Below are 10,937 nucleotides of genomic sequence, written 5' to 3'. Positions count from 1 at the left end.
TTTTCACCATAGGGCGCGTCTTGATCACAGAGAGCGCGCCTTCTTTCTTTTTATGGAAAAGTAATCTTACTTGTTTTCTCAATTTTAGGCGTTTCTTTCTCAACTTTGACTATTTCATCAATCTCAACCTGAATATTGTTTATACCAATTTTTGGGCATAACAACTACCCCCAAAATTCCTTATGTCATTGAAAATGGGATTGGAATTTTTTCTCATCCTTATCAAAATATGTCTAAACAAACTTTTCAATACTTTTACTGGGCGCGCCCTCAACAGGGTATGCCTTTTTAAAGTTCCAAATTTGCATTCAGAATTTCTAGTTACTGTGATAATCATATGAGGCGCGCCTTCAAGAGGGCGTGTCCTAGAATTTGAAACGATTCGAAACGGTTTCCCTTATTCTTCGGGAATCTTGATGGACATGATTGATTTGACAGTTGTCATTTTCAGCTATAAATATCAGTCACATCTTTTCTTTTTACCTGTACTCCTTCTCTCTTACTTTACTCTTCTTCAAAAACTTACCACACCGGCGGGAAGATACTTTGCTCGGAATCGGCCTCAATTCTCCACCGTTTCTTTAATTTTTTTGATTCATCCCTCTCCCCAATCAAAAAGGTACACCCGACTCTTTATATTTCTGAATTTCATCTATTAAATCCATATGCATGTCACAAAACTGTTCATCTTCCATTTCTTGAATATAAATATTTTTGTATGTATCTGTGTATATATAAGTGTATATATCTGTGTTTGCCCATCCAGATCGAAAATCATAGGGTAATCTATTCAAATTTGTGTTTTTTGAGAATTTCAGTCGTTAGTATCTTTATGCCTTAGAAAATCATCACTTATAATCTGCACATAACCATATATGTTTTTAGAGTCCGCCACCAACTTAGGGCGCGCCCTCATAGACTTCTCTCAACAAATGGAGTCAGGCTTTAGTTAGAGATGTACCTCTGGATGCGCCTTGTCCTTTAACAGGGCGCGCCTTATTTTAGATAAAGACATATCCCTTTAAATAGACTATGATTTTCTTTATGGCGCGCCTTCTTATGATAAGGCCCGTCATTTGTTATGATAAGATAATTTTAAGCCCATCCTTTTTATTGGGGCATGATATCTTTTCAATACACGCCTGTCATTGCTCTTTAGTTTCCCTTCTTCTTAATTTCTGAACTGGACACACCTTCAAACTTTCTTGATTTTCTTGACAGCTGGAAAATGAGGGTGCGTCCTCTCCTTTTCACTCATTCAAGGATTTCCTTACCAATTTGGGAATCTACTCGCCTCCAAGCACCTACTTCGACCCTCAGCCTCCAAACATCCATCATACCCCTGAGAGGAAGATGATGAGGGCGCGCCAAGGGAGGAAACCTCTAAGGACGCGCCTGAAGCTGATCCTACTGTTCCTTTTCAAACCATTCCCCCAACAGACGAATCTCAGGGCGCGCCCTGATTTATATTTTTAATCTGTATTCGTACTTAAGTTTCAAATACTTCTGAGGAGCCAACCCTCTTTTGACTTATATATTGCTACTCTTTAATTTTTGCATTATAACATATCGTATGGGTTTACACGATTCCATCTTTTGTTGCGTGCATATAAAAATCTGTTAAGGTGCATCAACCATATAGGGCGCCCCTAATTTTATATTGTTTTGATTCCTTTTCAAACTATCACACACTTGCGTCATACAGAAATATGAGTGGCGTCCTTCCATAATAGCGCGCCTTTATCATATAAGATAAACTGTTATGGGCGCGCCCTTTAGTATTTAGAGAATGTTTGTCATGGGTACTTACCTTTTTTCAACATTTAAAATTGTCCTTATATCATTGGGATCTATAGAATTCTTTTAACAGAGCATTTTGAAATGAGGGCGCGCCCTGTTTCTTTTTTTACATGCAAGTGTCAAGTACTCCTTTCTTATCAGTGATTCTTTTTCAGTAATTTATTTAAGTACCAAACCAATGGCGCGCCTTAATCTGAAGGACTTTTCCTTAATTTATTCGATCATTCGTACACTTTTATTTCTGCGTTATTAATCTGCTGTTTCATATATATTTTTTATATAGGCACGCCCTTTTATGGACGCGTACCATGGTACCCTGATTATGGATTAGTAATTCCTCAATTGGGCGTGCCTTATCATAGGGCGCGCCTCAAATTTTTCTAAATGAAATTTTTACATGCCAAGCAGGTAAATCAATTTGAAGTAACTTCTTTCTTTTATTGATAATGCGCTCTAGTGTACAAATTACACCAGTCCCATGGCTACTATGCTCTGTGGGAAAATTATTTGAAAATTTTCTTCCTTCTGCTAGTTCCAAGGTTCGTAGTCATATGTACTACCCCCTAGGCTAGGAGGAATTTATTTGCTACTAGTCTATTACATAGGATTTAATCATGGAAATGAGCGGGACAAAGCAACACCCTACTGATAATACTTTCGTAAATGCTCCGCATTCCATGCTCGAGGAATAGGTTTGTTATCCAGATCTTCCAAGCGATAGGTTCCCTTCCAGAATATAACTTTGACCTTGTACGGTCCCTCCCAATTAGCTCCAAGCATCCCGTGCTGAGCTATCTTGGTGTTAGGCGTAACATTTTGCAACACAAGATCCCCAACCTTGAACAAAACGGATTTTACCTTTTTATTAAAATACCTTGCGATTCTCTACTGATATGCAGCAAGCTTTAATTGAGAGTTTGTTCGGGCTTCATCTAACAAATCCAAATGGAGCCTCTGGTTAACTTCTGCATCTTCTTCAACAAACAAGTCTATCCGGAGGGATCCGACTCCTACCTCCACGGGAACCATGGCCTCATACCCATAAGTCAGCAGAAATGGGGTTTCTCCTGTAGTCAATCTGGGAGTTGTATTGTAAGACCAGAGGACCATGGGCATCTCCTCTGGCCAATCTCCTTTCTTTTCTTCCAACTTTGCCTTCAAAGTATGTTTTATGATTTTGTTTATAGCTTCCGTTTGACCATTGCTTTGTGGGTGATAAACTGCAGCAAAATCCTTTTTGATGTTCAAGTCCTCAAAAAGCTTCCTTAGCTCTTTACTATCAAACTGCTTCCCATTATCTGAGATGAGTTTGTATGGGATATCGAACCTGCATACTATATAATTGAAAACAGAGTCCCTTATCTTTTTTGTTGTGATCGTGGCTAGTGGCATAGCCTCCGCCCATTTGGTAAAGTAGTCTACGGCCACCACGGAATATTTCACACCCCTCTTTGCTTTGGGAAACTCTCCAATGAGATCAATTCCCCACATGGCGAAAGGCTAGGGACTTGCTAATGAGGTAATGGAAGATGCCAGGGCAGTGGAATAGTTGGCGAATCACTGGCAACGATCGCAGGCCCAGACAAACTTGAAGGCGTCTTCTTTCATAGTTGGCCAGTAATATCCTTGTCTGAGGACTTTCAATGCCAACGAGTCACCCCCCGAGTGATTGCCACAAATCCCTTCATATACTTCTCTAAGGATGTAGTTTCCTTCTTCTAGGTCCACACAGCGTAATAGTGGTTGGTTGAATCCTCTCTTGTATGATACCCCATCATATTCAACATACTTGGCAGCCTGGTATCGAAGGCGTCGAGCCTGTAGTTTGTCTTCTGCTATAGCTCCTGTTTGAATATAATTATGAATGGGGGTCATCCAGCTTTCTCGCGGAATTTCTTGTGTCTGGAACACCTCTACCTCTGGAATACTCGGGATTTCCTGGATTCCCAAAGGGATTTGTCCAAGTTGGACGCTGTCCATCTGTGATCCTATCTTGGCCAAAGCATCCGCATTACTATTTTCTTCTCGCTAAACACTTTCTAGCCTGGCATTTCCAAATCTTTCCAATAGGCATTGCGTACATCTCATGTATAACTCCATACATGGTCCTCGGGCCTGGAAACCTCCATTAACTTGGTTCACAACTAATTTAGAGTCACTCCGAACTATCAGATTCACAACCCCCACCTCCAGAGCTAATTTCAGACCGTTGATCAAAGCTTCATACTCAGCATCATTGTTAGTGACATAAAATTTGAAATGGATAACACTCATCAAACGGTGCCCCTCCAAAGTGACCAAGACAATATCGGCACCTGATCCACTATTATTTACGGCCCCATCAACATGTAAGATCCACCAAGGGTGTGGGAGTTCCTCCCTTTTACCACCAGGAGAATTTCCTTGTGAGGAAGGTTCTGCTAACACTATGGCCTTGTCATCCACTTCAGAATTAAACTCAAGTATGAAATCAGCCAACGCCTGTCCCTTGATTATCATGCGAGGACAGTATTCCAAATCGAATTCTCCTAGCTCTACCGCCCATTTTAACATTCTTCTCGACGATTCAGGTTTGTGTAGAATATGCCAGAGCGGATAAGCAGTGCGAACTTATATTCGGTGAGCTTAAAAATATGGTCTTAACTTTTGTGCCGCAAGAATAAGAGCGTACACCAGTTTTTCCATGCTAGTATATCTGGTTTCCGCATCCAGCAACCTTTTGCTCACATAGTATACGGGCCACTGGTGGCTTGCTTCCTCCTTCACCAACACCGCATTGACAGAGTATTCAGACACTACCAAGTAAAGAATCAATGTCTCTCTGCTTCCGGCTTGGCCAACTTTGGAGGATTTCCCAACTGCTCTTTGATTTTAAGAAAAGCCTCTTCACAATCTGGGGTCCACACAAAATCATTCCCCATTCCTTTGATTGCCTTAAAGAATTCTTTGCACCTATCCGATAATTTTGAGATAAATCGATTTAAGGCTGCAATCCATCCTGTCAGGCTCTGCACTTGCTTGATACTGGTGGGAGATTTCATGTCCAACAGAGCCCTGATTTTTTCCGTGTTGGCCTCAATTCCTCGGTGGTTAACCATAAATCCCAAAAAATTTCCTGACTCGACACCAAATACACACTTCTGAGGGTTCAGCTTCATTCTATATTTTCTCAGAATATGGAACATCTCTGCTAAGTCTGTGATGTGATCTGCCGCCTTCTTAGACTTTACAAGCATGTCATCTACGTATACTTCCATTATCTTTCTGGTCTGCCTCTTGAACATTTTGTTTACCAATCTTTGATAGGTAGCTCCCGCGTTGATCAGGCCATATGGCATTCCAATATAGCAATAGAGTCATCTATCGGTGATAAAAGAGGTGTGCTCTTGGTCAGGCCCATACATGGGAATTTGAATATACCCGGAGTATGCATCCATGAAGCTGAGCAAGGCATGTCCTGCCGTGGCATCGACCAACTGATCAATTCTTGGCAAGGGAAAGCTATCATTTGGGCACGCTTTATTCAGATCGATGAAATCCACACATGTTCTCCATTTACCGTTAGGTTTTCTTAATAATACCGGGTTTGCTAGCCAATCTGGGTAGAAGGACTCCCAAATTAGTCCGACGTCAAAGAGCCTATCTACTTCTTCCACTAAGGCTATAGCCCTCTCTTCGCTTACGGCCCTGCGCTTTTGTCGAACCCCTTTATACTTGGGATCGATATTCAAATGGTGGCACATTACCTCTGGGTCGATTCCCACCATGTCAGAATGGTTTCATGCAAATATATCAAGGTTTGCTAAGAGAAATATCGAAAGACCCTCTTTCAACCTTTGTACCAACTGAGTTCCAATTCTTAAAACTTTACTTGGATCTTTTTCATCGATAGGAATTTCAATTGTATCTTCCGCTGGCCCCATCTTCTCCGTTGGCATTGGTATCCGTGGATCCAGGTCGAGCGAATCATGATTTTCATTGTTCTGCAGAGAAGGCGCATCCCATTTAGGGGGAGCATCGACTAATTTAGAAGGCGCGCCCTGCATCGCAGGGCATCAACTTCCTTTATATTTTTCATGGATAAGGGTGCGCCCTCTGGGAGAGGGGCATCTACCTTATGCTCATCCTGTCCAAGACTTTGCAAGACATCAAATCTTCCTTCTAACCGTTCCCCATTAAAATCTGATTGGACTATGGTATTTGAGGATTCCTCTTATTCCAACATTTCAATTATGATTGTGTCTTCCAAGAACAGCATTGTTGGAGGCAGTTCAGAGGGGCACTCGTCTTCTTGCTCGACATAATAATGGACTCAGATTTCCTCAATCGGTTGCTCGATACTCTTTTCTCGATCATCATCTGATGCATCTTCGGCGTGGAAGTCCTTTCTAAAGCCTCTCATAGCTTGCCTGTAGCACTCCCGAGAGTCATACTGAGAGCCTTTTATACTCCCCATACCATTTGGTGTTGGAAACTTGATGGTAAGGTGGTGGATTGAAGTAATAACCCTCATCTCCCGAAGAAAAAGCCATCCCAACAGCACATTATGGGACGACTCCTGATTCAGGACCTTGAACTCGAGCATCTTTGTTACGGACAACGGGCTTTCCCCCAAAGTACATGGCAACCGAATTGATCCCATAACTCTAACTCCCGCGCCAGAGAAGCCATAGACCCACGAATCTTCCCCTGACATATCCCGATCAGGTAGCCCTCATCTTTTTAAAGGTGCTGTAGTAGAGGATGTTTGTCGAGCTTTCATTGTCCACGAAGCCCTATGGATTTTTTGGTTCCAACCTAGATGGAAATAACCAGCACATCATTGTGGGGGTGATGCACCCATCGGGCATCTGCTTCTCTGAAGGTAATATCCATGGACTCACCCTTAAATACTTTGGGCGATCGAGTTTCCACCCTATGAATGTCCGTGAGAGGTCTGAACCGGGCTTCCCTAGCATATCTCGCCAAGGCTCGGTTGCTGCATTCCATCCCGGGATCTCCCCCGTAGATTGTTTAGATGCTTCCATCCCTGAAAAATTTATTTTCCTCCAGAGTTTCATTGTTCGACCCCGCGGGGCTCGCCTTTCCTCTTCCTTTGCTCTGTCATCCTTGTGTTTCCTTACTTCCTTAACTACCCATTCACCAAGGTATCCTTCTTTGATAAGTCCTTCGATCTTATCTTTTAGTTGGCGACATTCATGTGTGTTGTGCCCGGATGACTGGTGGTATTCACAATACTTTTTCTTGCCTCTACTTTGCCAGGATGATAGAGCCTCGTGTTTTCTAAACAGCCCTCTGTTTTTGTTTACCTCAAAGATGTGCTCAATTAACACGGCCAAGGGCATGTACCGGCTTGTTCTATAATCATAGTTCGAGGGAGGACTCCATTCCCTCCTCGTGGTCGTAGTATTCACCCGGTTCGGGCTTCGACTACTTCTTCTGTACCTCGGGCTTGGAGATCTGTCTCTCTTCCTTGCTTTGTTTCTCTGACTTGCATGTGCAGCTAGTTGTACTTCCACCAGAGATTACTCTATGGCTTTGAATGACTCTACCAAAGCAAAGACGTCCGCTAGAGTAGCTGGGTCTTTTCCTTGCAAGTGTTTCCAGAAGTCTGAACCAACCCTTAGTCCTGCAATTATAAAGCTCTTTAAGGCTTCATCTGAAGCCCCCTTACGCTGGTAGATTCTGCATTGAACCTCTTAAAGTACGACGTCAAGCTTTCATCTTCCCTTTGCTTGACATTGGCGAGGGTTGTAACAAAGGGAGCATATCTCACAACCGCTTGGAACTTGGTCAAGAAAAGGGTCTTCATTTGATCCCAGGAAGTGATTACTCCCGGCCCAAGCTTTTGAAACCATTGTTGGGCACTTTTTCTAAAAGTCGCTGCCAGGAGTCGACATCGAGCCAAGTCTGGGACTTGATATACGTCCATCTCTATATTGAATCGGCCCAGAAATTCCACGGGGTCTGAGCTTCTGTGGAAACAGAGATCGCTAGTAGTGGTGCGATATCCGGCTGGCAACTGTGCCTCTCTTACAGCCACCGAGAATGGGGAAGGGATTTCGGCTGTGGTCGTCACTCTGCCTTCCAGATGGTTAAGTAGCCTTTTTAGATCTCCCACTTTGAAGGTCCCTACACCCGGGATGGTTTGCATTTAAGGCTGCGGACCTTGGGGTTGCGGTGGAGGTACCTCTACTTGGTTCCCACCTGGAAGGGCTTGATGCTGGTTCGTGTTCTGGGCCTCTTCCGGTATCACAATTACTTCGGGGTTCCGACCTTGATCTCCCCCCTGATTTACTCCTTGACCTCGACCGCGGCCTCGAGCCGTCCCCCGATCATAATTTTCCACATCTCTGTGATCATCATATTCAGCATAGTTATTGCTGTCTGCTCGATTATACCAACGGGTATCAATGTGGCCACGGTAATTTTCACGACGGTACCCATCTAAGTACCTACCTCAACCTCTGCCTCTTCCCCTCCATTGGGGTCTTCTCCAACGGTCGCTTCCATATCCTCGACCATATCGGTCCAGCGATCTGCAGGGAGGAGCTCTCTCATGATCGCGGTGCCGCTCCTGATTTCCCTGGGAATTCAGGGGCACACATGTTGTATCATAGGGCGTCGCATCTCCACGATCAGCTTCTTTTTGCCATTCAAGCAAAAACATTCTTAAATCATCATCGCCTAAACGGATCCCCAAGCGATCCTTTAAAGCTGCAAAGCCTCGTTGCCGATTTTCCGGCATGGACTCCGCTTGTCAGCGTTCCTCAAGACTATGTCCAGACCGGTGTGGATGGGCAGCCCCCCGGTTATCCGTCCACAGGATTTCTCGACCATCAGCATCTTCTTCCACCAGCTCAATGATTGGGGACGTATCATTGGAATAGTCCAGGTATCGCGGGGTTATCGGCACACGCCCTCCTCCAGTGTGGCCGTGGCTGCCTGAGGCATCTTTATCAGTCATAGGTGCTTTTCCAGGTGCATGAGTAACATGGCTGCGACGAAGGCCTCTTGTTAGGTCCCAATTTGTTTGTAGAAGGGGGGGTTGAATGCAAACAATACCGTTTAATCGAATAAAATACGGAATAAAATTGTGAAACAAAATTCAAGTTAAATAAAACTTTTATTAAACTTGAAAGGTGTTACAACTACGGTATCGGTTACAAGAGATTAATCTCAAATCAATTATTACAAATCTAGAATAAATTCGACATGAACTTTTTCTATTTTTGTAATTAAAAGATCAAATGCTAAATGCGATTTGAGATTAAGTTCTAGGGATTTTAATCCGCTAGATTGATACACAAGAACAAGATAAGTATTTCTAGTTGATTGGATTTAACTTTACAATCTAGAAATTGATCTTGAAGTTGCAGATGAGATGAAATATTTTTCTGCTCCTTTTTCTTTTTTTCTTTAGTTTGTGTTCTGTTTGATTGATTGTGAAATGATAATCTTCTGCTCCTTTTTATCAAACAGCCGAATGTAAACATGTACTGGCATGACAATCTTCTTTGGCCAGCAAGACTTTCGGTATGACAAAATTTACAACTAGCAAGACAATTAAAATGAGCTAGCAAGACTTTCGGTATGACTATTGATTGTCATACCGATTGTCATATTAGTTCAAATAAATTGTCTTGCTGAATTAATAACAGATTTTAATCTAAACAGAAATTCTAATAAGACAATTAAATGTATTGGCATGACTTTCGGTATGACTATCAATTGTCATACCGATTGTCATACTAGTTCAAATGAATTGTCTTGCTGAATTTAAGCAGATTTTAAACCAATTAAAATCTTGTAAATCCTTAATATTAATTCTAAATTAATTAATCAATTTAATTCAATTAATCAATAAATTAATCTTTGCAGATATAATTTATTTTCTTAATTAAATTATATGACTTAATTAATTAATAGAGAATTAATATTAACCCTGAGCAGCATCCATTCTTCTGACAATCTTCTGAAAGTCACTGAGACTTATGAATCAATTCCGCCACTTCAATGCTGACACTCGATGTACTGTCTGGTTCATGAGTGACTAACTTCCGTGACGTTTCTTCATGTCTTGACTTTGATATTCTGATTGAATCCTTGTAATAAATGATACCCTGACGAGATCTCTGTCACTTGATTAAATCCACGATCTTGATTTATATCACCGAGGCATGATCAAATTCTTGAACTTCTTCCAGTGAATCTTCAAGTCTGCAGATGAATAATGTTTCTTTATTCTTTGACAGATGTTACTTTGTGAGATCTCTCTGATGATAGATCCACTATTTACTTATTACATTCTTATTTGAGTTGAGTTAAATACTCGAATAAACGAGTAGGCTATGACATATGCCTTTCAATCTCCCCCTATTTGTTTGTTAGACAATAATAACAAATACCTAGAGGATAACTCAACTAACAAATAAGAAAAAGATATAAACAGTAATGTAAAGTAAATAGCAGAAAAGTTCTGGATTATATTTAACATTTTCCAGATTCCAAATGAAATTTACAAGTGAATACAAGATATATGTTCCTCTAGCCTGAACATATAACTACATTAGACTATCTTGATTCATAAAGCTCTAATCATATTACATTGAGTTTTGAGCTAATTGACTTCAGTTGTCTTCTCTTCTGACTTCACCTTCTTCTAAATCTTGAAGCAATTCCTTGTCAAAGACACGATCCTTTTCTGAAGTGAAGCTTGCTGGTCTGACTGGTTGAACTCCAACTGACTTCAGCTTATTCTTGAGTTGATTGTATCTTTTAACATTCTTTTCACAATAAGCTTGAATCAAGTCAGCAGCTTGAGTCTTCAACATGGATGAATATCCAGCAGTTCTCAAATGATGTTCCATCCAGACCAGATGCTTAGCTGAGTAGTCTTTAAGAGATTATACATCTAGCTGACAGATTTGAAGACAATCAGACTTAAAGAATCTCACCTGATGAGGATTGTTGACCACTTGAGGACTAGCCCTGCTGGCAAACTCTTTAAGCCTTTCTCGAAGAACTTCATTCAATTCTGAGCTTCTTTTGACTTTGTTTAAAAGAACCCAAATCTCTGACAAAGAACGATTCTCAAATAGATGAAGTGACACCTTGAATGATCCTTCACTCTGACA

At 41.5% G+C, this 10,937-nt stretch overlaps 1 protein-coding gene across 1 annotated transcript; it reads right to left on the bottom strand.

Moving 5' to 3' along the window:
- Positions 1-3,828: 3,828 nt before the first annotated feature.
- Positions 3,829-4,353, bottom strand: LOC141685654 (uncharacterized). The gene has a single exon (XM_074490746.1). It carries the CDS (start codon positions 4,351-4,353, stop codon positions 3,829-3,831), a length of 525 nt encoding a protein of 174 aa, XP_074346847.1.
- Between the last annotated feature and the right edge of the window lie 6,584 nt (positions 4,354-10,937).

The sequence above is a fragment of the Apium graveolens genome, chromosome 9 (genome assembly GCF_009905375.1).
Source record: "Apium graveolens cultivar Ventura chromosome 9, ASM990537v1, whole genome shotgun sequence".
In the NCBI taxonomy this organism is placed as follows: Eukaryota; Viridiplantae; Streptophyta; class Magnoliopsida; order Apiales; family Apiaceae; genus Apium; species Apium graveolens.
The sequence above is the reverse complement of the archived record's forward strand: the minus strand, read 5'-3'. Positions and strand labels throughout refer to the sequence as shown.

Coding starts and splice junctions, on each gene's coding strand:
- LOC141685654 (XM_074490746.1), bottom strand. CDS start 4,353: ATGTTAAAATGGGCGGTAGAGCTAGGAGAATTCGATTTGGAATACTGT.